A 26,958-nucleotide genomic window follows, 5' to 3' on the forward strand; every position below is an offset into this window, starting at 1 on the left:
ATTATAACAATCGTAAAGAACACCTTTTGCACCTCCTTTCTCTCGTTTTTTTGTTTTGTTTTTTATTCTTTTTTTTTTGTATTTTCATTCTTCGGTTTTTAAAAATTAAATAAATACTCAAAACAATCTACGTACGATTTACTTACTACCCCATTCGGCAAAATTGAATTTTCATAAAAAAGACGAGGGTATGCGAACGGAGCGAGCGTCTTCGGTAGGGATGGCTCATTCCGAGGTTTTACGAATTTCTACTTTCTTTTTTGAACAGCGCGAGGCGTTCCGAGGGGAAGTTGGGTGAAATAGTCTCCGAGGCATTTCGACCCAATAAAAGATTTATGATGCATTATTGTTAACGCTTAGTTTTTATCACAGATACCAATATTTTAAAATACTACAAATGACTTTGCAAAATAATATTAATCGTTGAAACTTACGCAGTAAGAGTATTGATACACCCTGGAGAAGGTAAGATGCTTTCAGGGGCTGAAATTACATGGTCATAAAAAAAAAAAGAACCTCACATGTGGTTACATAAACCAAGTTAAGCCAATGTCAGTACAACTCAGAGGATGGCTTCGAGAATGTGGTTATCAACTTTGCGTCATTTGAGATTAGCACTGAAAGGAAATATTGGAAGGTTGTATATATTGCAGGATATATATATGAAAAATTTAGCGGCATAATTCGCAGTTTCATCTGTTCATGACAAATAACTGAACCAGTTACATAAATCCTGACTTTTACCCTATTCTATTTGTAACCAGTAACATTGGTTACATCGGTAACAATAATTTTCAAACTTCGATGTATTTGTGATGGGGTTTAAAAGTCGTTGCATACCTGGAGTATTTATGTATATAGATAAAGTACTGTATATCTGTCTTCCTATACATTTAACGGCTTATTGATAGAAATTCAAAGGCATATGGCTACAGCTATGTGTGAAACTCATTTACCTGAAATATTTATAAACGTATATTTGTGTATGTGAACATGTGTACTATAATCTCTATTTCATTACTTTGGAACTGTATGGATACTATTTTCTGCACAAAGTATTTTGCATAATGTGTTTTAACTCTATAATTCATCATGTTTAAACACTATTGGACACTAAATTTGGGATACACTGAAGTCATATTTTAAAGGATAGAACAAAATGCAGTTCATTTAAGTTATGTTGGTTAAAGTTTCTTTAAGACTTTCCGCAACTTAATACTACATGTATTGCATTGTTTTATACAGATAACAATATCTATTAGTCTTTTTGTGATGTTGAACCCTCTGGTATATTGTGTTTTATGTACAGTGTATTTCTTAATTTAGCTGCAATTTGATTAGAATTAAATTTTTCATGCTCCCATATTGGATACCAAATATGGGTCTCATTGAGAGTGTAAAGGATCTAATTTTAATTTCAACTCTAAAATTTCCTTAAAGATACAGTTTTGAAATTATTCTATCATTATTGTCAAAATTGTGATGTTTTCTCTTTTTCAGAGAATGTAAGAGATCCGTTTATACTACCAGTGTGTATTATAAAACTGAACCAGACTTAAGTGTGAAAGAAGTTCCAAAAGAATCTAAGGGATTCATGGAGAAAGCTAAAATTGATCGTGTAAAACAAGAAGACTTTGGCAAATTGTCAAAAGAATTACAGCGATCAAGAAGCAATGCATTTTTTTCCTTTGGAGTATGTTCAGTTATAACTTATATCTACTTAATTTTCAAAGACGAAAATGACAGAGACATTATAGCTAACTTGAAGATGCTGAGGAATGAAGAGTCTATTTGTATGGATACTATTGCTAAAATGATCATCAGTCAACCAAACAAGGATTCGTTGATGTTTCGTAAGCGACTGAGGGACATCAGGGAAGAAATTGAAATGAATGAAAAAAAGTTAGAAGAACTGGATTTACCTACCAAATAACTGTCTGTTTTTCACAGTATCATGAAATGTATTGAAATCTCTTTTTATCTATATACTTGTATGGGTAGACAATTTATTTTTGTTTTCTTTTGTTATTCCTTGTCACTAATTGAACAAACCACTGGTATTTGTTGATTTATATTATCAGACCATCGGTAATTTTTATACCCAGTTAAATCTTGATAGGGCAGAGAATGAAGAGAGATGTCCAAGATATGGAGGTTTGAATAATAAATATTATTTATTAAATTCAATTCATCTCACCTGACATGTCCATGGTATAAATTTTCACAAGGGGGAATTTGAGGGACTTGGGGGTGGGGTGGGGGTGTTGCTAAAACGCAAAACGGAACGGAAAACGGATCGGAATGAAATAAGGAAATTGTTATATAATGTTATTTACTTGAAAGATGTGTTCAACAAGCTAAAACGATAAACTTTATGTAATTTCTAACCGGGTTTTCCAACAGAAAAATCCAGTTATTAAAATGGCATGCATATGGCTTGGATTTTGATTTCTGATAATTTTTGACCACTAGTCCCAGTTTATCATACTAAACAACATATCCAGCTCTCTTTGCGGAATAAGTTGTACAATCACGTACGTTGGTAAACGTAAAAAAACTGTCATACATGTACCTAAAATACTAGGAATAAGGGGGCTAGTGGACCTATTACTCCAATTTTCAATATCACTATTAATTATAATATTTCATTTGATCTTTTTAAGGTACATTTAGATACAACTATGTTTGCTGTGAAAAAAGGTGAGAGACTAGACCCTCCCTGATGCTATATACCTAATGGTTAGGGCTAACTTTGCAAAAGAAGTGGAGGGGGGGGGGGGATTATGCCCACCCCACCCCCCCCCCCCCCACCTCCCACCTCCCCCCACCCACCCCGGTTCCGTCGATATTAGATGAAAGAAAAGAGACGTTGCAGGACATCGACAGTGTTAGAGTGTTAGATATCAAAATAAATGATTTTTTTTTCAATTAAATGATCTTTAAAATATTGAGACGAAAAGGTTAGCTACATTTTGCAGCAAGACATCGTAATAGTAAAAGTGGATGTTCGTCGGTCACGCTTATGATATCAATAACGCTATTATAATTTATATATTAAATAGTATGGTTCACTACAAATTCCATGTGGATGAGAGTACATCATGTTTGATTTGTTTAAAATAAGTTAAAAACCCCAAGCAAGTTTCGAAGTCATGAAAAACACAACCAAACGCTTCAACCAACTGCCCTATACTATTATTCCAACAATATTACAAAAGGAAAATAAGTAAAAAAGTTATTTTAATAGCTTATCTTTAATCACAATGTTTGAACAATTCATTTTACATGATTTAAGGTTCTTTATTAAGCAAGTTGAATGCAAGGATTTAGTTGATATACATTCGTAAGAATGGTATCAAGTAATTAATGATAATAATCATTAATAAAATATGAATAAATGATACAAAGTCCAATCTATACAGTATTTACGCGATAAACGTTTTCCGTTCCGTTCCGTTTTCCGTTCCGCGTTTTAGCAACACCCTTGGGTGGGAGGGGGTTCCTAGGCTTATTTTTGGTAACTTTTAAACTATGTAAATGTAACAAGTTAATATCCCCGAGCACCAGTAGTCTATTACAATTCTAATTCTTCTGTTTTAAAATACTGTATGCAGAAAGTACTTGATCCCATTTTATTTTTGCCATTATTGTTAGCAGGCATTATTTGGCATATTTAAGATTAGGCGAATTTCAATATGTCCACTTATTTCTCTTCAAAAACAACTATGTCTGAGCAGAATTAAGATTGGTAACAGGTTGAAGCCGTTTGAAAGTGAAGAAGGGCAAAAATAACATGAATCGAATATAACACTGTATAAGTATCCCGCAAAGGGAATTCCATCTCCAAGTTCACGGTGGCGGACCACGTGATACGCGTATGATCAATTCCACGAAAAAATGGCGATTTTGAGTTGCACCTGAGGGAAAATTGGAACGGTAAGTAACACTTTCCTGTATGTTTTTAATCGTTTTACCTTCACCAAAGTGTAATAATTTCAGCAATGGACACTTTGTTATTCTCAGAATATCGTAGTTTTGCGCGTACTGCTAGAACATTCGTGCACAATCAATCTCCGGCTCGATCAACATTTCACGGGATAGTATCCACGATCATAACATGAATGACAATTTATTTCCAATTCAATCAAATTCAAGGTGTTTAATAACGTGAAAAGGACACATACTTTACCCTCTTTGGAGTGGAGATGCTCAATATACTTAGAATTTGAATGCATGATATGAAAAACACGTACAAAGTTAGTTTGTTTAATATGATCTGTAACCACGATACGAAATAGTAAAGATTAGTTCCACGGTCGATTTAAAAAAAATGAACGTTTTTCTTTTTCAGACCCCGAAATGAGAAAGAAGTCAAACCTATCATTAAATATACCTAAAAAGGGCAGTGGCGGACATACGCATGTTAGTTGTGGGAAGCAATTATAGTTTCCAGTATAGATGCAAAAGCATGGCTGTATTCTTTTTGTCTTGGAGGTACTTTCAATGTTAGAGCATTTTTGCAGTATGGTTGGGGACATATTTTTCTCTGAGCTGACCATGAATGATATGAGAGGACAGGGAACAGTTTCTTGTCAAGAGTTTGGCCTTCGGAAATACAATAGTACAAGTTCAGATACGATTAGATCCAGAAAGGTAAGCTTGAAATATCAATATCGATTATCCTAAGAGTAACATTTTATTTTTCGGTGACACAATACGCACTTGTGTTTTATCTTTTTGAATAATTTATCTAGCATACCTTTCAGGAAATGTTCTTATCGTACTAAGAGGGCTACAATCTACAATTTGGTTGACGATACTGACTCTGTAGATCAGATGGAAAGCATTCAAGACCCCAGTAGAAACAATTTGCATGAAATGCCAACAAATATTATATTCAGGTAGGTATCTCAGTCATCACAGATTCTAAAAGTCATAGTTTTTTGCGATAATCAATTTGATATTGAGACCATTTTCTTCAAGATTCACCGTATTTTTAAATGATAAAAACCGTTGTTATTTTATTTCTTTTATAATAACAGTCTAATAGTGTCATATCTTAAATTAAACTTCAGGTTTCTTTTTTTTTTTTTTTTTTATAAATAGTTTCACTTTGATTTCAGAGATCATCATTTTGATACACAACTTTGGAAACGCGTTTGAGGAAAGAGTAAGGTGGGATCAGTTATGAGAACGAAATTCGTTACAGAAGGGATCTCATTTTTTCATATTCCAAGTAGTTTACATTTGTACACAAATTTAAAGAGAGATTTTAAAATCCGCAAGATGTGCTTATTGCGATTTTACGCGGATATTATTTTCTCGCGTTTAAAAATCTAAATGCAAGTTATAACGAAAGTTTACATCTCCATTTATTTTAATGAAGAGCTTATATCCCGATCAATAAAAGAACAAAATGTCAAATTCAGACTGATTTGCACATTCTTTTATGTCGATATAAGTTTGTTTGATGCCTAAACGATCTACCACAAGGGCATCTGTGAATTTTTTCGCCAGTATGGGTTGTCATGTGATCCTTTTGCTCCTGTTTTTTTTTCTTGGCCACAGCCAACAAATTTCACATGTAAACTGGGGGTCTCCATGGCTTTTCATGTGTCGATTCAAATTTGCTTTTATTGCAAACTTTTTCCACAGTAATCACTTGCAAATGTTTTTTCTTCATCATGCACTGCACATCTATGAAGTTTAAAAGAAAACACATATTATTATAGAATGAATGATAGACATAAACGTTTAATATTTATCCATAAATTATTATGAAATGTCCCAAACGACATTCAGTAGGATAGCAACGCCAGCGCTGTGCCCACACCCAACCTCTCTCGCTAGAACTAAATTCTCTTCCTCTCTCTCTCTCTCTCTCTCTCTCTCTCTCATTAATAAGAGAACAAACTGACGACTCTGTAAAAAAAAAACACACTTACTTCATAATAAAAATTAGATTTACATAGTTGTACACATTATTTCAAAGTTTTAAGTCAAATATCGGCACAAAATATTCTAATCTTGGTCTTTTAAGATTAGCTTTGCTGTAAAACCTCTTGGAGCAGCACATGTGTGGTGCCTTCCCTACGTGTCCCTTTTCATGATCATATTTTAAAAGCAGATCTACTCTTGAATTCTTTTCCAAAAAACTTGCAGAGTCTATTATCCATTGTAACCTTCAAAATATATAAACAAACACAATTCTGACATATATTTTAAATCGATCGTGGAACTGATCTTTACCATTTCGTATCGTGGTTACAGATCATATTAAACAAACTAACTTTGTACGTGTTTTTCATATCATGCATTCAAATTCTAAGTATATTGAGCATCTCCACTCTAAAGAGGGTAAAGTGTGTGTCATTTTCACGTTATTAAACACCTTGAATTTGATTGAATTGGAAATAAATTGTCATTCATGTTATGATCGTGGATACTATCCCGTGAAATGTTGATCGAGCCGGAGATTGTGCACGAATGTTCTAGCAGTACGCGCAAAACTACGATATTCTGAAAATAACAAAGTATCCATTGCTGAAATTATTACACTTTGGTGAAGATAAAACGATTAAAAACGTACAGGAAAGTGTAACTAACCGTTCAAATTTTCCCTCAGGTGCAACTCAAAATAGCCATTTTTTCGTGGAATTGATCATACGCGTATCACGTGCTTCGCCACCGTGAAGTTCCTAATTCAAACCGGTTACTGTTGACGTGTCTCAATTTAAGTTCACTTTAATTGCAAATAAAATATTTTGATATCAACAGCTATGAAAAAATGTCTAAGAAAATATAGATTTCGTGAAATACCAATACACGGCCGTATTGCGGATGCCTCACAATTGAAACGATGATCAATTATTTTAACTAATTTTTTTTTTTATGAGGTGAACAGGACCTGACCCCGGAGTCATAAAAGTTAGATGATGAGCTCACTTTTGATCTGTGTCCCACTTTTCCACTTTATATATTAATCCTTTTGTAAAATTGAGACCTGAGGTAAAAAAAAAAAAAAAAAAAAAAAAACTTGCCAAATTTACAGTTATGAAAAATGTACAGTTATGAAAAAATTAAATTACAGAAAATAAATATAATATCTTGATCCATATTAAACCCATCGACTGTATCTTATATATATATCTATCACCGTAGCTGCAGGACTGTAGCTCCCGGTCTGAAAAAATTCGGATGGACGACCTGGGAGCTACAGTGCCTCCCATAGTAAAAAACTGCAATTTACGGCGCACAAAAAAATTATGGCATTGCGACTTTATTTATGTCATGGAGTTACAGTTTTCATGCAAGATCGCCAACCAAAAACTTCTAAAAAAATATTCTTCAAATACATCGTTGCTACGAAATTTATGATGTTCTTTTCCCAGTTGTTCGTACTAGGTGAAAAATTTTCACATGTAATACATTGTTGGTTAAGGTTTACTTAACAATGACAATACCTTTTTTTCTTTTCAGTCTGCGTTAACTACACTTGGAGCATATACTCAGCAATCAGCATAGATCTGTTCTAACCGTTATATGATAATGTCGGGGGGGGGGGGTATATTTGACTTTAATTTCCAATTTTACAGAAAAAGTGGAGTGCTACGTGCCTGAATTATGTAGCATCATATCCGATAGATCTATGTACGGGACTAAACGCCTTTGCGGTTGTGATTGTTTTAGGTAATTTTTTTGCAATGAATGTATAAATAATAAATTCAATTAGAAATACATGTATGTCACTAAAGAAAAGGATAATTCTGAATGAAATCAAGTAAAGTCCCGGGGTCTGGATACTTGGAGGTAAAAAGGAGGGGTCGGTCCTGTTCCCAAGCACCTGTGATTTATTCAAGGCGGTGATGGATTTTTAAAACTATAGGAATTCATTGACAGAGCATTCAGAGAAACATATTATGATTTTACAAATGTCTTTTTTTTATATGATTCCTTGAACGAACCAAGAAATAAACATTTTTTTTTCAAGTTCATCTTTTTCGTAACTTAAACTTAGCGTGTTAGTATCAGAGTTAGCTTCGAAAAAGAGTTATACTTCATGGCAAAATAAGATTTTTAATCTCCAACAAAAACTTAACTTAACATCTTTAGATATTTCCCATAAGGATTTGAGGTTTAAGTTAAATAAATAAATAAATTTTTTGTTGATATGATCTTTGAGCAATTGAACAAAATTTCATCCTCTAACTCAGGAAAACTTCACTTTTACAGTAAAATATTAAATACTAACGCGTACAAGTTGCAAGATGAAAGATCCCAGCTAACAATAATAAGTGCACATTCACTATTCATTGAAACAGGTAGATTATTATCCCAAAGGAAAAACGTTTATGCTATGCTTGTAAATCATAAGTCGAAAATGAAAAACATTTTGTACCCTACTGTCCTGTGTATGACAATCTTCGATTTCATTATGGTGATATTTTCAATGATAAATTGTACTGTGGTATTGATCCCATAAAAGAAATTGTTAATCCATGTGATTATAATACTACAAAACGTCTATGTATCTACTTGTTTTATGCAGAGAAAACAGTCCCAGGGACTATGAAGTATTGTATAAAACTTTCTTGCATGCTGCATGTAGCCTTTATGTTATAATTTTCTTTTGTCTGTCATTTGATTTCATTTTGACTGTATGCCAACATGGTAATGTCAATAAACCATTGAATTGAATTAAATATTAGTTTTCAAATATTTGAAAGGATAAATCCGTTGCGTAAAAATATAAAAAAAATTGGGGGAAATTTGAAAATTTAGGGACAAAATTCCCATAGGATCCATAGTAAAATGTATAACTTTCGAGGCGACCTCCTAGAAAATCGAAAATCCAAAATAATGTATTGATATATGAGGTAAAATACAAGAAATTTTATAAAGTATAACGGTTAGGGTATATAGAAATGAATAAGACTCGGTCTCATTAATTTTAAATATTTTTTTAACTATAGTGATCGTATCATATTTGTCTGTTTTTTTTGGCTCAAAACAATAATAGAACCATTTTAACAAGAGCCTGGACTTTCAGTAGTTGTGACAAAACGTAATGTGACGTAGGCCTGTCTATTTCATTTCTGGCCATTCAGCCATTGTTTTTTTTTTTTTTAAATCAACAAGTTTTGTCTGGCTTTTGAGCTAAGACTACGCAATCGGTGCATATTTCGCTTGAAACCACGTCATTTTAGCTTGATTTGACGCAAGAAATAGATAATAAAATCATGCTGAAAGTTCAAGGCGTTGTAAAAATGGTTCTCAATATTTTGATCAGTGCTTTTTTCATAATATTATTACCGCTTTGTGACACCCCCCCCCCCTTCAAAATTGCTCGTGTGAAGACAGAAAGGTGGATTGAAATCTCTCTCAGAAGTATCCAATCATACATCTTGATTTTTAGCCAATCAGCAATTGTTATCCAAAAATATTCACTAATCATATTAGTTCTCCGATTGACCAATCGATACCAAGTTTTTAGTCAGAAGTCAACCAATCGTATTAGTGGTACTATTCTGAAAAAAATCGTTGTAAAATAATTTATTCATCGGTTGAAGTTTAGTACACAGAAGCGGGAGAATAGTTTGAAGGTAATTTTCTTAAATTCCAACAAATTTTCAACCACTATCCTTGTATCAAGTACACAACTTTTCAGAGAGCATATTTTTGGTGTAACTGAGTGTAATTACACGTTTTTCTCTAATAAATGTTTGGTGAAAACTAAACTGCCTGTTTTGTCCGCCATTTTAAAACCTATAAATAAACAATACAATGTGCGAAATACTTTGAAAGCATATCATACAAGTATAAATATTCATAGTTTCTTGATAGAATTCTTAATTTTTAAATGATGAACTATGGAGAAATTTTGACAAAGATTTTATGTTGCGCAATAGACTTGCATTACTTTCGTTATCTGACAAGACGAGTTTATAGTTGTAGGCTATAGAAGTTGATTATTGAACAAATATTTTTTCAAATCCACAGAATGGCACGTACAAAGCAGACAGCTCGTAAAAGTACAGGAGGAAAAGCTCCTCGTAAACAGCTTGCCACAAAGGCTGCACGTAAGAGTGCTCCCTCCACTGGCGGTGTAAAGAAGCCCCATAGGTACAGGCCAGGAACAGTCGCTCTCAGAGAAATCAGAAGGTACCAGAAATCCACAGAGTTGCTCATCAGAAAATTGCCTTTCCAACGTCTTGTAAGAGAAATTGCTCAGGACTTCAAGACCGACTTGAGATTCCAAAGTGCAGCTATTGGGGCTTTGCAGGTATACTGTATTAAAATTTTTCAATTGGTGGATATTCTTTACTTGACAGTTCATAACATTTGGTCAAGATTTTTAGACAAAAGGTATTGTTTTATTGCATTATAGTTTTTACCATTAAAACAAAAACTACATGTTCAATTTCCTTATTTCAGGAGGCCAGTGAAGCTTACCTCGTTGGATTATTTGAGGACACTAACCTGTGCGCTATCCACGCCAAGAGAGTCACAATCATGCCCAAAGACATTCAGTTGGCCAGAAGGATTCGTGGAGAGCGTGCTTGATCTCATTTCTTCTGTTTCTTCATCTACTTTTCCATCAGGACATTCAAATTTTTATCACAAATGCAGCAGACATTATCAGGACATTTAATAGCTATGGCATGATATTTATGTGAGAACAAAAATCGTGAGAAATTTATCATGTGACTCTTGATTTTCATAGTTTTTATCCTGTGTTTTGAGTACACGAAGATTTTAGTTTTTAAGATGATCTCTTTTTCAAGAAATTGCTTCTTTTTTTTCATCTGTTAAAGACAAAAAAATTGGGTTCAATTCTTCAGCTGTATTTTCAGTAAAGCAAATCGGTCAGGAAGACAATGCAGTGCATCATATTATCATGAATAGTCAGGGAAAATTTGTAATTGTATGTGCAGCAGTTATGTATTTCAATGTATTTCTTTCTTGACTGTCTTTTCCATCTTAAATTCATGGGGGGGAAACATTTTGCTGTTTTATACAGGGGTCTCATTGTGTTGTCTTGAAACATTTTAGATTTGCATGTATTCTCATTTTAACAATAAATGTAGTACTTTCCTTATCATTGTTATTTTTTTTATCATTATCAAAGACTTGCTGCAATGTTTTCCAGATATACTATAAATTTGAATGAGAGAAGTAAACCTGAAGGTCGTGTTAGGCTCTAGAACTTCATATTTCTGGGACATGAAGTTTGCTGTGTATTCCATTTAAGTTACAAAATTGTAAAGGGATTTTTGGTTGTCAAGCTATAAGCAAGATACCCAGTACTTTAATATGCAAGCAAACCTCAGGTCATGTTTATTTTTACATATTGAATGCTGAGTCGGAAAATGCTAGGTTTCAAACATTAAAATGTGACAAAAATTTAATGGGATATAATTCTTGATTGGCTACATGAACATACTTATTTAAATTGTTTTATAATTCAACTTGTCTATGTCACAATTCAATGCGAGTGCAAAACCTAGTGATCCCCTTGACCTTTATATCAAATATTGTACAAGTTGTGAGGGGTATGTTTTGGACAGTCCTGGTTTTATTTGAAGCACAACTCCTCTTAAACAGCTACATGAAATTACATGACACTTGGGCATTTAGGACACATAATTCTGATTCCCTTATTTTTCAAAGAATTTCGACCCATTCAAACTCGGAGAGTTGCTCATATATTGAATACAGAATTTAACAGATTGTAAGCTCCTCATAAACCATTGCCCGAAATTGATGTATGTGCAAATATATTAATCTTCTTGACATTCACGTACATTAACAATTTTTAAAATATCCCAAGCAACAAAGTTGTGAACAAAAACATGGCACAAGTCTTATTAACTCTAAATAAATTAGGCTTTTGTCTAGTGGGATTTTGTTTCTAGACTGTTTTTACTGTTTAAACTTATATTTATGTTCTCACGATTTGATGGAAAACGTGTGAATCTCACAATTAAGTACAGTAACTAAAACAGTAGTAAAAGTTTACCTTTAACTATTGGGATAACACTTTTATTTTATCGGGGTATGACAATTTTATTAAATGCTTGTACCTCAGTTCATTTGCAAACCTAATACATGTACTAGAGGACTTCTCAGTGATACAATTACCGTGAATAAACTCATGCTTACAGCAAAGTCGGTTTCATTCCCCTTGAAATTTATTATAAATTTTTAACTTATTGGATATAATGAATTATAACTATAGCAAATCCAAATGGTTTATCCATATTTAGCATAACAATTAAGACTATATTCTTTTGCACCCCTCGTGGAACCCTACTATTACTCGTTCATGGTTCAAGTACAATGATCATCAACTTGTTCTATATATGAGATGACAAACACCAATACAAAACTCAACTTATTTCGCTGTTGATGCAATTTTATTATCAATCTATATTTTGTTGTACAAGAATTATTTTTTTAAGAAAGAAGATACCATATGACAATTCTGAATTAAAAAAGCAGTCAAAAGTTGAAATGTCATATTAGTACCATTTCTTTAACTATCTGGACACAATGAAAGTTAGTACATTTCACTGGACATGACGATATCTCTTGCCATAATAATGTCCTCTTGAACTAGTAACACAATTTCCAGCTGTAGGCTTGTTGCATTTTTTAACAAACAGTATTCAATAAACTGTGCTTTTCTTTCAGATTTCACACGAGACTAATGTTTAAAAATTCTAAGGGCATCTTGCACTTGTTTGTGCACTTAAAACCTACCCTCTCAATGATTTCACAATGCATTATATTGGTATACATATGTCATATATCATCTATTTTTCTAAATCAGCCTAATATGGTAAACCAAAAAATAGGAAAAATTGTTTTATTCGTTCAGATTATAAATATTTCTTAAATTCAAAAACGAGCGCATGCGCTCACATCTTGAGAAAGCAATTGATATAAATTCCAGCCAGTTCTAATGAAAAATGTGAAATAACTAACAATCAAATACCCTTGTGATCTAGAAAAGGCAAACAAAAGAAAAAAATCTAGATGAGGGTGAACTTGTCAAATGGACAACAAGGTTTCTTGTCATTGCATAGAAATAAAGGCTTGTACCGTAATTATTTTGTGATATTCAATACTGCATATACATCTGTTTAATTTCTGTAAAAATGATATCACTCCCTCCCTTTGATATGTATGAACCAGCATACACAGGAATTGGGATCAGAAAAATCAGAGCATGAAAAAATTATCCAATAAATTTTGTTAGATTTATGGTAATACACTAAACTGGGGGCAAGTCCGACTTCAATAGTGAAATAGTGAGGTGATAGTTAATTCTTCATCGCATCTTGACATCATCACATACCGACTTGAAGATATTCCACAAGCTGCACAACCAATATAAAACCCTATCAGCTATCCAGTAGCTTAAATTCTTGTAACGATGTACAAATGTATATGAACAAATTTTTTACAATAACTAACAGAAAACTCCGAGAGTATCCATATAATGATGTGATGTTCATGTTTATTTTTAACAATGGCTAGGAAAATTATGATTTATAATACATACTTCATTAGACAATAAATTAAATTATAAAGATTTCAGCGACTGTATGGGCTTTACAAACCTGTGAGGTTAAATTATGAAATCAAAATTATGGTTCTGTTGCTGCATTAATGCAACTGAACTACTAAAGTCTTCTTATATCTTAGTACACACCCAGTAGTCAGCAATCTCTTTTAGCAGAATATACTTTTAACAGCAGATCCCTAATGTTATTACATGATGAAAAAAGAAATGAGATTACAAATTTGCATTGCATTTTCACCATCATGAAAATATACAGTGTAAGTATTACAAAAATGGACAAAAGTTTATTTGGAATGAATGAAAAAATCCTTGTTAATCTTATAGCACTATACTGATCTCCAGGTAAATTGAAACCAAACTAAGAAATAAAATAAACATAATTCAAATACATTCATGTCCATAGACAAAAATACTCTTAAAAAATGTTCATGAGTTGATCATTACTAAATCACAGACACAGTAATTGCTTTTTACAATAACACAAACCAATAACGTATATATACAAATTTTATAAAGCTCTCGCCTTCCACTCTTAATAAAATAAACGTCCTCACTATTGCTTATTGTAATTTTTTAACTATAATTTTACATGATTTAGAGTGCAATATCTTTTATGTTTTTTTTTTTGCTTGTGTAATATTGAAAAAATTACGTTTTTATTCAAGAATGTGAAATAAACACAAAAAGGTGAGAAGTCTTGTGAACAAATAATATCTAAACAACCTTTCTATCATAAGCTGTGCCAAAAAGACAGCCAAATTCATGCACAGGAAAGACGTAGCATATCCCAAATTTTCAAACGTAGGGTAGACCTCTAGATACAATAATAAAAACTTGTCTAACAATAGTGTCAATAGCACTCCGAGATACTAAAACAATTTGAAAATCCTATATGTTTCCACCATTACAAGCGGTAATTGGTCCGTTGTACATGACACATGGGACAATCCGTTGATTTACTGACACACGTGTCGCATAAGACCCGGTGATTGCAAGGAGAGCATGTCGCGGTCCGCTTACGATCCTGACACATAATGCACTTCATATTCTGCTGATAAACTATTACCTGTAAACACAGCAATAAATCTAATTTAGTTTTCACAGTGAAATACAATTATCTATGAATAAAACGATCAGTGTCTGTTAAGTGCAAGTTTTTTAATTTGAACAGAAGTAATTTTTACAGTAACTACTTTTATAAACGTACCTTTTCTAATTTGTCTATACTTTTATAAACGTACCTTTTCTAATTTGTCTAGGTCCATACCTTTTCTAATTTGTCTACGTCCATTCGAAGTTGTTGCTGTATTTGTCTGAGCTGAGGAATGGGTATGGTTTCTATTTCATTCACCTGATGCAGTAATCTCACACTGTTTGATCCACCTCCATATTTTTCCAGATCTAGTTGCATTTTTGATATTCTACCTAGTGCCTGAAAACAGAGTTCATGTCCAAATCAATGAAATAAATTCATTTGTATAATTAAAGTCATTGTAATGTATACTTTTGTTAAGTAGACTTTTATCTACAGCAATGGTAAATATTCATTTTTTTTTAATACAGTTACAATCTTTTACCTATGCTTAAATTAAAGCCACTTCTTTTCCATATGGCAATTTACGCCCTCCTCTAAAACATTTTAAAACCCTTATTGATAAAATCAGCCCCTGCTTTAATCTTTGTTTTAAAGAAAACCTACTTCATCTCTCTGTTTGAATGCCTGAGCTTTCTCCTCTTCAGCAGATTTTGCCTTTCTCAGAGATTCCTCAGCTTCTCTCTTCCAAGCTTCACATGCCTAAAATTTATTTGTTTATTATAGACACATATGTACATAATTCCCACCCATTTTTTTTTTAATTGTACATGTGTAATAAGAATCAGATTTGGACAGCAATGAGAGAGAGATACTCACACTTTTGGCCTGGGAATAAGCCTGCTCCCAGTGCTCTTGTCGGGTCTTGTAATGCTGAAACTCCTCTCGCAACTTTTGCATATCTGCTCCTTGAGAACTATTGGACAGATTTGAGGAGGAATACAGTGGAGAGTGGGGTCCTCCAGGACCGCTCCGAGGAGACATGGAATTCAAGTCACTAAATTTGTTGTGGTTATGATAACCCAATAAAGATAAATTCTACAAAACAAAACATTCCATTCATTCATCTCTTAAGCATGTTAAAGAAAAACAAATACAGAATTATTTTTCTTTACACATAGATCATTTGATGATTGTTCATCTAAATGCAAACTTGCATAAAATACAAGGGATTTTCTTGCAAAAATTTAAGAAAAGACAACAACAAAATCAGATTTAAAACAAATAATTTTCAGCAATTTTTAATCGCCATATTTTTTTATATGATTTACTGATAAATAAATCTGAAGATAACCTGTTCTCCTGATTCATGCTTTTGATTTCCTGTTAATAGAGAGTGGGAAAAGCTCCCGAATGGCGAGGGAGGAGACTGCGAGAGACTTCCGATGCTGCCCCTCTGTATGCCCCCAGGGATTCCTATAGGTATGGACTGGGCACCAAAACCTGCAGTAGATGTAAGCTTATTAGTATAATTACATTAAGAAATACTCATCTTTAAAATTAACAGTACTTGGAATATGAAACAATTGGTAAATTTGAAAGGAGAATGTCGGTGTAAAACAATGAAATAATCACAAGATTTATGTTTGAATTTCACTCCATAAAAATTCTTTTCAAGGATAACTATGTTCTTTGCAGATTATGCAAAAAAAAAGCTCCTGAGTAAAACTCAAGTGTAACTACATACATACCTGATGTTGGGATCCCTGCACTTAAAGAACTACTAAGGGAGTTAACTTCATCTTTATCAAGTTCTCTATCTATACTGTTAATATCTATATCATCTAGATTTAAGTCATCTAATGCATGTCCTACAAAAAAACAAAAGGAGTAAGTGTCAAATGGATATCAAAGACCATGTCATGAATTGTAGTGTATCTAAAAGATAACATGAGTTCATAAATACAAATAATTTTCTTTTTACCTCTGACTACTGCCATTTTAGTTTTCTTTCAAAGAATAAACATGTACCCTCTTTAATTTTTTACTGATTGTGTCTTTTTTATATTCCTTTGTTTCAAGCATATTTCTGCATAGCTAAATTCGTCTGTTTAGAAGTCTGTGCAACCAGAGTGCCGAAATTGGAAAGCCACCTGCCATAACTTTCTCGACTGGTATATACATTGTATATCCCAATAGCATTGAAGAGCAATCGAAACTACTATGGCGACCAAATACTTTTTAATAATTCATGTCAGCTTTAATATGAATATCACAAGACTTGTACGTATACATCTATTCACACAAATATTTTAAGTCCTTATGATACTGATGTGAACAACCCTTGTGAACCAGTTGCTAATTGAGGACAATTTTTTACATGAGTCAGACAATACAGTCAAACTTGTATTAAGCAGTCACCTGCGGGAGGCAACCAAGTGACCTCTTAACAGAGGTGACCTTTGAATAGAGACTTGTGAATTTGCCAACATCAAATCCATTTTTAGAACAATTATTCAATTTCATTTCAATTACATACTTGATATTTAGCATAATGTATCAAAATGATAGATAAAGTAATTGATTTGATGTTTTTATAGTATCTATTATATTTACAAATAAGTAGAAATACATTACAATGCATTGTGCATGCAATTTTTATATTTCTTTAAATTATTCAAAAAAGTCATTACGTGGTAAAACCTTGTCGCCAACATTTTCACAACTATAACACTAATACTATTTTCATGAGTACCGTATATATAGAAAACAAACACTTTTAATACAAATCAACAATTACGTTTTTAACTGACCATATCTGAACTCAAAATCATATTATTACTCTTGCCTCGCCGCGGACATTTTTGACACCTGTATATCATTCATGTTTATAAAACAAACATATTGTTAATACTTGTTTAAACAATTCACTTGATTCTCATTCGTATCTGATCTGCTAATTATGTATTATAAATACATCAATTAATTTGGTTTCTCTCGCCTCAAGCGTATAATTATTGTTTACATCTATACCCGACATTCGGAAGCCATGTTTAAAATCCCCGGGTGTAAATCATGTGACCGGCCAAGATGGCCGCCTAATGCATGTCGACTGTACAGTTTCGGATCAAAATACGATGACCGCTGACCGCGTTAGACAGGTGACCGCTCTTTAGAGGGCAATTATATAGGATTTTTCATCGGGAGGAAATAAAATGACCGCATACGAAAGGTGACTGCTTAATAGGGGTGACCGCTACGGCAGTTTTGACTGTATGAACAATGCATCTGGTCATCTTTAAACATATTACTATTTTCCATGTGTCTTACCAAGGTTTGAAATTATTCACTTTCCTAAACACTAAATGACTATATATGAATTTTGTTAACACTCAAAGCAATCATAAGTATTTGTGTGTATGATGACCTTACCTACTACAGATCCCACTGTATCGCCCGGGGGGTAGAAAGCTGGAGCCAGTGGCGACATAGTGGACACCGAAGGCTGTTGATTGGCCACTGGACTTGGGGTTGTACTTGTGGAAAAGGTCAAGCTGTGTAACATCAGCAAATTCTGTTTACGCTTGGATTTCTCCACAAAATCTATTGTTTGGTCACTGTCAATGGATTGTAACTGCTGACGCAACTTCATCTGTAAGAAAAACAACATTCTACCTTTTTGAAATGTTGAAATAAACAATGCATAAAAAAGTAATCAGTAAATTTTTATCAAGGAAGATCTGTAATGTGTGAAGTAGATAAATTTTAAACATGAAAGTGGTGACGGTATGAAGAGGTTATACATGTATTGATCACTGATGAGTCATGCAAGAATCAAACAATGAATGGCAAGAAATCTGGTTGATTTGATAAAGGAGAAATACAGTGAAAGGTATATAATGAACAGATAATGGATGTTAATGAAAAGTCAAGGCCAGAGCATTTTATGCAAGGAACTTGTAATTTCAAATCCTTTATTAATCTTAAAAATATGCATTTTGATTCTCTATTAAGAATAAACCATGCAATTTAAAACATGTAAAACATTGAACCATACATGTAAAATAATGATTTGTATACAACAAAATTTTCTTCTTATTATCTATGAAATTCCCATGAAATCAGCAGAAGAATAAATTTCCTCCAGAATCCATTGCAAGTAATTGATAATTAACACATTCATACTCAGTCAGTAACACAAGTAATTCCTAATTAACACATTCATACTCAGTCAGTAACACAAGTAATTGATAATTAACACATTCATACTCAGTCAGTAACACAAGTAATTGATAATTAACACATTCATACTCAGTCAGTAACACAAGTAATTGATAATTAACACATTCATACTCAGTCAGTAACACAAGTAATTCCTAATTAACACATTCATACTCAGTCAGTAACACAAGTAATTCCTAATTAACACATTCATACTCAGTCAGTAACACAAGTAATTCCTAATTAACACATTCATACTCAGTCAGTAACACAAGTAATTCCTAATTAACACATTCATACTCAGTCAGTAACACAAGTAATTCCTAATTAACACATTCATACTCAGTCAGTAACACAAGTAATTGATAATTAACACATTCATACTCAGTCAGTAACACAGATTCTGACTTGAAGAGCTGGGCAAAGATAGAGGCCATGAGGAACATGAGATGACGATGAGAAGTGTCATCTAAGTTCCTACTTACACTGACCATTTGTGAGTCTTCCCTCTCTGACCCAGGGGCTCGCTGGTAGAATCCCGAGTCTGATGTAATACTACTAGAGGTACTACTAGATCGCCCCTTCCCTATGGGCTCAGGAAGGGGGCTGCTGGCATGGAGATGGACATTTCCAATTAAGTTATTACTCTGATGAACAAAATAAAAGAAGAAATGAAGATGATACATGTTCCAATTTTTAAATATGAACAAATTATGGTTTATGCTAAGAAGAACCTTTATTCCAGCATCTATTGACAACACTTACAGGAATACTGTTAGCTCGTTCCTTTCCTATAGGATCAGGTAATTTTGGTGAAGATGTGGAACCATTCTGACTCTTAAAAAAAATAATTAAAAATTATTGACTTAAAGCATGACTATCTATAAAAGTGTTGCTACCTTTGTTACTGAGTTGTTTGCAGATCTTATTGATCACATATTAATACATGTAGTTTGACAATTAACAGAAATGAAGTAACACTTTAGCTGATACAGAATGCAATTTATTTATATCTCAGCATGAGAGAGACTGTGAAATTTGAAATAGCTCAACCTTTATAAACTGTTGGGAAAATGTAAAGCACAATGAAAAATTTAATATTTTATAATAATTTTTTTTATAGGTTAAAACTGTAAAAATGCCAGCAAGTCTTTAACTTGACTTTCAGTTCATTAGCTGAAGCTTTAACCAAGCTTTGGGTTTCCAATATTCATGGCACTCACCCCTTTCTGAATAGAATGGTGATCATTAGTTGTGTATAACGTTTGAGGATTCTCCGCTATGGGTAACACTGTCGACATAAAAGCAGCTAAAGAATTCTCACTGGTAGATAACATGTCCCTCTGCGTTGTTATTTCTTCTGTAAAACAACACAGAAATAACAGATTAAGCTTCATCAATAACATTTCAACAATCAATTTATCACAAAAATCCTTTCTCAAAAATGAAAATTAAAAATCACATTATCATGGCCAAAAAGAAATTGAAGGACAATAAGAATTAAACTTAAGATTGATTTTGACCTAGATACACACATGCAATCTGTGGCCATTTTTAAGTAGCACCGAAGTGCCAATAAAGATAACCCAGCAAAAAAACCCCCAAAAACGAACAACCAAAGACGATCTAACGGAAGTTATAGGAATCTATAACGATCTATATCACTGTTCATTGTTACACTAAATTTAATTATTAAAGTTTATTTTTATTTCACACATACTTCCAGATAAGTAAAACGAAATTAACTTACGCTCTACATGAGCAAAGGCACAAAATGGACCCCTTGGGCAATATCCGGTCTGCACCATATCATTACATTTTGTTGATTTGTAAATCTGAAGAAAAAAAAACAAGATGTAGAATCATCAAGTACATTTATATCATATTCTGTTCAGAAAATAAAATCACTTTAAGAAAAGGTTTATCAGTTTTTGAATGATTAAGGTTTACTTGGTATGGGACATCGACACTGTCACATTGTGATGTACTTCCTTTCAAAATAAACTAAAGAATAATCTCATGGATATTTTCTTTCCAAAAATTGTTACCTAACAATTTTGAAAAATATTGCCAGTATTTTGGCAAATATTGTAAAATTTGAAAGTTCTAAACCGGTGAAAGTATTTTGAGTATAATGTACATTTATCTACACAAATAACAACGTGTCCCATACCACCTTAAATAAGCATTTTCTCAATTGTTTATTTAATAAACAAAATACTGAAAATTGAAGATTGACTTTGAAATATAAATAACATTATTCCTGTGGTGTTATACGGAAGGAAGCTGGGTGGTCATCAAATCGGTGTCTTACCTCTGGGGGAAAATGCTGCTCAGTTCTAGTGTGTCTTACCTCTGGGGGAAAATGCTGCTCAGTTCTGGTGTGTCTTACCTCTGGGTGAAACTGCTGCTCAGTTCTGGTGTGTCTTACCTCTGGGTGAAACTGCTGCTCAGTTCTGGTGTGTCTTACCTCTGGGTGAAACTGCTGCTCAGTTCTAGTGTGTCTTACCTCTGGGTGAACTTGCTGCTCAGTTCTAGTGTGTCTTACCTCTGGGTGAACTTGCTGCTCAGTTCTAGTGTGTCTTACCTCTTGGTGAAACTGTTGTTCAGTTCTAGTGTCTTACCTCTGTGTGAAACTGCTGCTCAGTTCTAGTGTGTCTTACCTCTGGGTGAAACTGCTGCTCAGTTCTGGTGTGTCTTACCTCTGGGTGAAACTGCTGCTCAGTTCTAGTGTGTCTTACCTCTGGGTGAACTTGCTGCTCAGTTCTAGTGTGTCTTACCTCTTGGTGAAACTGTTGTTCAGTTCTAGTGTCTTACCTCTGTGTGAAACTGCTGCTCTGTTCTAGTGTGTCTTACCTCTGGGTGAAACTGCTGCTCAGTTCTAGTGGGTCTTAACTCTGGGTGAAACTGCTGCTCAGTTCTAGTGTGTCTTACCTCTGGGTGAAACTGCTGCTCAGTTCTGATGTGTCTTAACTCTGGGTGAAACTGCTGCTCAGTTCTAGTGGGTCTTACCTCTGTGTGAAACTGCTGCTCAGTTCTAGTGTCTTACCTCTGTGTGAAACTGCTGCTCATTTCTAGTGTGTCTTACCTCTGGGTGAAACTGCTGCTCAGTTCTAGTGGGTCTTACCTCTGGGAGACAATGTTGCTCAGTTCTAGTGTGTCTTACCTCTGGGTGAAACTGCTGCTCAGTTCTGATGTGTCTTAACTCTGGGTGAAACTGCTGCTCAGTTCTAGTGTGTCTTACCTCTGGGTGAAACTGCTGCTCAGTTCTAGTGGGTCTTACCTCTGGGTGACAATGTTGCTCAGTTCTAGTGTGTCTTACCTCTGGGTGAAACTGCTGCTCAGTTCTAGTGTGTCTTAACTCTGGGTGAAACTGTTGCTCAGTTCTAGTGTGTCTTACCTCTGGGGGAAACTGCTGCTCAGTTCTGGTGTGTCTTAACTCTGAGTGAAACTGCTGCTCAGTTCTAGTGGGTCTTACCTCTGGGTGAACTTGCTGCTCAGTTCTAGTGTGTCTTACCTCTGGGGGAAACTGTTGCTCAGTTCTAGTGTCATATCTCTGGGTGACACTGTTGCTCTGTTCTAGTGTGTCTTACCTCTGGGTGAAACTGCTGCTCAGTTCTAGTGTGACAGTAAGCACAGTTGTCTCCATTTTCACACTGTGTGGGGTCTCCCCAGTCATCTCCATGTTTTACATTAGGACAAGGCGTAGATCTACAGATAAAGTAGCATTTAATTTATTTGCACACATCTTGTGCTACATTTTAATAATTTCATTATAGAAAAATGACTATGTATTAAGCTTATTTAAATCAGTTTACTTCCTTATCCTAATAGCATATAATATGGAAATGCATTAGTTGCATTTGAAAATTCACATGTGATTATTTTGAATTGAGAATTTCAATTTACTGACCATAGGTAAAAAATTAAAAGGTCCAATATTAAACTTTCTCACACTGGCGCCTGATGGTGTGTCCTGAAGACAAATCATGTTACTCTAACAGATTTCATCTACCCAGCTTAAAACAGGTACAAACTTACATTGAGAACTACCCCCTACCTGTACTTGCACTTCTTTGGACTTCTTCTCCTGTCCCTTGTGTTGTGAAATGATGGGCAAGCATAGCCTTGTCTACACAGCCGAGGGGGTCTCTTACAGGGTTCTGTTTTGTAATTTGCCAGGACAAAGTTGGTATCTGTCATATGTTACAAACAAAGCCATAATTATTAAATTGTAAAATTACTCACTTCTAAACAAAGCTGTTAACACATTAAACAAAGCAGCATGTAAATTACAACGCTTTAAGTTACTAAACTTCATTCATAAAAAAATAATCAATATCATCCCCATAACAACATAGATCAAGATTAACTTTATGGCTGTTATTCTCAAAACAGGATACTGCAAACTGTTTCACTGAATTAACACACTTCAGGCTATGTAATCAGTATCTGACTTTTATTTGGTCTCTGTTTCTATGGTTTCAGAGATTTTTTCTCATTAACTATATTTATCCATGCATTTCAAGTATTACCATTTTAATGTCAATTATAATCCTCTACATATATTGTTAAAAAGAACCCAATGTAACTCATATTGCAAATTGTGTTTGAAATAATATTTATATTGAATTTCTAATCAGTTTACCATTCCACTTTGGATCTTCTGCTAGGATTTTGTCCTTTTCTAAACTACTTGGTGTTCCCGATGATGAACTTAGCGAGGCTTTCAGGTCGGGCGTCTCTATAGTCTGCAGCTCCCTGATATCATATATAGGGGGTCGCAAATCATGGGCTCCATGGGCAAATGCACAGTGTGGCCCATTTTTGACACAATTTCCTTTGGAGTCTGTTTCATAAACACAGGTTCCTGTTTTGTAATATCTCAAATGATACCTCCTCTCCGTGTCTCCTGCTGTTCTATGAAGGAAGGGACACCTAAAAATATTCTTATTAGTTTAAGTTCAGTAATTTCCAACTACTGTAGATATATCAACAACCACTACAAAAATATTAAAGCATAATGTTTTTACATAGCATATTAATAAAACAGGTACCTGTTATTTTTAGCATATATACAGAAATTACTTTAGACTTATTTTGGGATCTTATGAAACACCAATTATTGCATTTTGATTTTTTTTTTTTTTTAACTAATATCATCCTGGATTTATTTCAACATTACGTACATTCCATGAATTTTAGATGAGTTTTTTGCAGTCTCTAATGTTATTTTCATGCATGACATGTCAGCATGTGTCAACTGTCACAGCCTTATCACACAGACATACTGGATTTTTTTTCTTGTATTAAAAATAAATATACAGAAGCACTTCATGACACAGTCAAATAAATAAGATAAAATCAGTTTAATTTCTGTACCATGAAAAGATGAGTTTCAAACATTTTATCATTATACTAGAGGTTTAAACAGATGTATAACTTTAATGTGCAAATCACAATTATGCACAAACTATTTGTCATAAAATGCAGAGAAGCTCTCATAAATCTGCCAATGAACTTGATGCATGTCTTCACATTCTTGAAAGTTCTTTCAAGAACAAAATTACTGAAAACTAGCATACAGAATGGCCTTACAGTTTTTAAAATCAATCAATTTTAAATACGTTTGTTGTTGTTTCTTGTTTATACAAAGTTCAAGGTTATACCACTGACCCACTAACCCTATTTTTCAAATACGCATGACTATGAAAACAGCTGACTGAAATCAAAACATTATAGAAATGAGAGTTATCCCCAATTATAAGGCACATTTTTGAACGAAACAATCCAGAAAATCAGTCTTCCAAGACGGGACATTCCGGATTAATGTGGAGTTGGTTTTATTTATATCTTGTGTAAATTTAAAAATAGACTGGTAAACAATCGGTCAACACAATGAAAAGTTTTTTGTTCTGTCATATTTGATGGCAGAAAGTGGATAAAATAGAATTACAAAAGCAAATGAAATATATAATATACACTCTAGAGAGCTGTCATGATATGAACACTGATGAAAAGACGCATTTCTGCAACTCCGCAATTTTCTACAAAATGGCGGACAATGTTTACAATATGTCAGATTGTTTCGCTTTGAAAAATTGAATATTTCCCATCCAAAACTAAAATAAACACAACTCTTAAAGCATTTTATGTAAGTATCTAGCTATAAATACGACTGTCATTGTACAGATCTTTAGAATAACATGAGAAAATGAACTTTCTTCTAGCAAATACAGCATTTCCCACCAAAATTTGAATGGCGGCCGTAACTTTACTCACTCATCTCCGTCCGGACAGAGCCCGTTTGTATCGTCATACTTGGTACAATACACATCTGGGCTGTAATTGAAAGTTCCGTCACGTTTTCGAATCGGTCTTCTTCGTCTCTGATTCATAAAATGCCAGTGGAAGCAAGTAAACGGTCTATGTTGAGTGCATTTGTGCTGTAGAAATAACGGGCACTGTTGTGTTCTGAATTCTTTCAAATACCTGAAAAAGAACGAACACAAAATTTTAATTTCAGTCTAAAATCACACTTAGAAATCGGTTTAAGACAAGAAAACTTACAGGTAATGTTGCGGTTTTTCTGTTTGCGCTGGTACCGCTGGGCTTTCTGACGGCATTGTTGTTGTCAATATTTTGCTAAGGCGCATGATTACTGCGCATTTGTGAAATGTCATTTCATTCATTGGAGAAAGATTTCCACGTGGTATAGTTCACGACCTTTTCGCTAGCGCGCACTTGTCAAAGAAGAAATAACGTCAAAGAATGAATGTATTTTTTTCCCATGCGATTTTTGTTTTTTGCCATTCAATGTACTGAACAAAGCCTCGGAATTCTGGTTTATATAAAATGCTATATTGCTTTTTTCGAAGACGTACGAGTATGTTTTTAAAATAATAAAGTTAAGTGCCTCTAGTTAGTTTCCGATCCCACCACAATACACATGCACGTTATAGAGAAGCGGTTAAAAATCAATCATATTTCAACTCACCTATATATTAGCATTGAAAAAATTATTTTGAAGATGGACAGTCATACTACTTCAAAAAAAACCCAACATACTTCATTGGCATACATATATTTAGATGCGTCTTATTTTTTTATGCATCCCGTTGAATCATTAGTAGTCGTTATGAATTTTCTTTGATTTTATCAGGGACGTATATACTTAGTATATACGTCCCTGATTACATAAAAGAATGTCGCTATTTTTTTTTAAATTAATTAAACAGTGTTAAGCTACAAGTAAGTTCTGCATGTCTGCTTGTATTTGATAAAGAATACCTAAACGATTCAGTAAAAGTATCAAGCATGACGATCTTGAGGGTCTTAAGATCACAAATTGCCCAAATACAAGTAATAAACTCCTATATTAACGATTCTCATATTAATGACAACAAGTATATGTACATTTAAGATCATTTAATTTGAATTTAAAAAAAATTATGAAATATGCGGTATTCATATAAAAATGTGTTTGTTAGTTGTTGTTGTTGTTGTTTTTTGGAGTGGGGTGTATTAAAAATAACATGTTAAAATTACTTTGATAGATAATGGACTATGTCTTCATTTTGTTGGGGGGGGGGGGGGGGGTCCAGAACGCCGCCGTGCTACGCAATATTATAACTTACAAACACGTCTTACGTAGCGCACTGGCATTACATGTCCCGGCTATGAATTCGAAAGTGAACTCAATTAAAACTGTTTTATAGTTAAGTCGAGGTCAAAGAGGGGATCAATGTAAAAAAAATTTGTTGACTAATAGTTTTGATAAAAATACCTTCCATTGAAAATGAAGTAACGGACAGAGGACACTGCCACGCGTGGACTGAGGGAAGACTGACGCAATGAATACTGAGTTTGGCAGATCAAGGTGCACAAAAACAGTAGTAAATATGTGTACAGAAACAGTAAAAATTTGTGCAGAAAAAGTAGTAAACTTGTGTACAGAATTAATAAAATTGTGTACAATATTAGTAATTATAGAAATGTGTACAGAAGCATCGACAAAAATTCAATTGGTACAGAGAAATAGTAAAATTGTGTTCAGAAACAGTGATAAAAAATTGTACAGGAAAAACAAGTAAAACTGCGTACAGAAACATTAGTA

The 26,958-nt window shown here is 33.7% G+C and overlaps 2 protein-coding genes and 2 long non-coding RNA genes across 6 annotated transcripts; 3 read left to right on the forward strand and 1 right to left on the reverse strand.

Annotated features, from left to right (window-relative positions):
- Positions 1-105: 105 nt before the first annotated feature.
- On the forward strand, positions 106-2,187 carry LOC117684175 (uncharacterized). The gene is made up of 2 exons (XR_010707703.1): positions 106-637; positions 1,501-2,187. It is a non-coding gene; the product is annotated as an uncharacterized lncRNA (long non-coding RNA).
- A 636-nt stretch (positions 2,188-2,823) lies between these two features.
- Positions 2,824-5,239, forward strand: LOC117684343 (uncharacterized). Its single transcript, XR_004598125.2, has 4 exons — positions 2,824-3,936; positions 4,352-4,653; positions 4,767-4,901; positions 5,124-5,239. It is a non-coding gene; the product is annotated as an uncharacterized lncRNA (long non-coding RNA).
- Positions 5,240-9,475: 4,236 nt separating this feature from the next.
- Positions 9,476-11,098, forward strand: LOC105323414 (histone H3.3A). The gene is made up of 3 exons (XM_011422503.4): positions 9,476-9,602; positions 10,000-10,282; positions 10,435-11,098. The coding sequence occupies exons 2-3, from the start codon at positions 10,001-10,003 to the stop codon at positions 10,561-10,563; spliced, it is 411 nt and encodes a 136-aa protein (XP_011420805.1). The 5' UTR covers positions 9,476-9,602; position 10,000; the 3' UTR covers positions 10,564-11,098.
- A 3,036-nt stretch (positions 11,099-14,134) lies between these two features.
- Positions 14,135-25,550, reverse strand: LOC105331658 (putative E3 ubiquitin-protein ligase UNKL). 3 transcript variants are annotated; one of them, XM_034455285.2, is made up of 16 exons: positions 25,413-25,550; positions 25,125-25,334; positions 23,491-23,780; positions 22,903-23,038; positions 22,436-22,553; positions 20,593-20,677; positions 20,066-20,202; positions 19,608-19,679; positions 19,334-19,489; positions 18,054-18,273; positions 16,373-16,492; positions 15,976-16,124; positions 15,501-15,719; positions 15,288-15,383; positions 14,856-15,020; positions 14,135-14,654 (listed from the first exon to the last, which is right to left on the reverse strand). In XM_034455285.2, exons 1-16 carry the CDS (start codon positions 25,532-25,534, stop codon positions 14,493-14,495), a joined length of 2,457 nt encoding a protein of 818 aa, XP_034311176.2. In that variant the 5' UTR covers positions 25,535-25,550; the 3' UTR covers positions 14,135-14,492. The 3 variants fall into 3 exon arrangements, with proteins under 3 accessions (XP_034311176.2, XP_034311175.2, XP_034311177.1); XM_034455284.2 differs by having other exon boundaries at positions 19,328-19,489; XM_034455286.2 differs by having other exon boundaries at positions 14,372-14,654; positions 14,830-15,020; positions 19,328-19,489.
- Between the last annotated feature and the right edge of the window lie 1,408 nt (positions 25,551-26,958).

This window comes from Magallana gigas, chromosome 7 (assembly GCF_963853765.1).
Source record: "Magallana gigas chromosome 7, xbMagGiga1.1, whole genome shotgun sequence".
NCBI classification, from domain to species: domain Eukaryota; kingdom Metazoa; phylum Mollusca; class Bivalvia; order Ostreida; family Ostreidae; genus Magallana; species Magallana gigas.

What these genes read in the sequence shown, in the direction of transcription:
- LOC105331658 (XM_034455284.2), bottom strand. Translation starts at nt 25,534, where the DNA reads ATGAATGAAATGACATTTCACAAATGCGCAGTAATCATGCGCCTTAGC. An exon ending in AGCAGCAGTTTCACCCAGAG is followed by an intron (nt 20,678 to 22,435) that starts GTAAGACACACT and finishes TTTTTTCTTCAG; the next exon opens with ATTTACAAATCAACAAAATG. An exon ending in ACGTAGACAAATTAGAAAAG is followed by an intron (nt 14,655 to 14,855) that starts GTATGGACCTAG and finishes CTGTGTTTACAG; the next exon opens with GTAATAGTTTATCAGCAGAA.
- LOC105323414 (XM_011422503.4), top strand. Translation starts at nt 10,001, where the DNA reads ATGGCACGTACAAAGCAGACAGCTCGTAAAAGTACAGGAGGAAAAGCT. An exon ending in CAGCTATTGGGGCTTTGCAG is followed by an intron (nt 10,283 to 10,434) that starts GTATACTGTATT and finishes TCCTTATTTCAG; the next exon opens with GAGGCCAGTGAAGCTTACCT.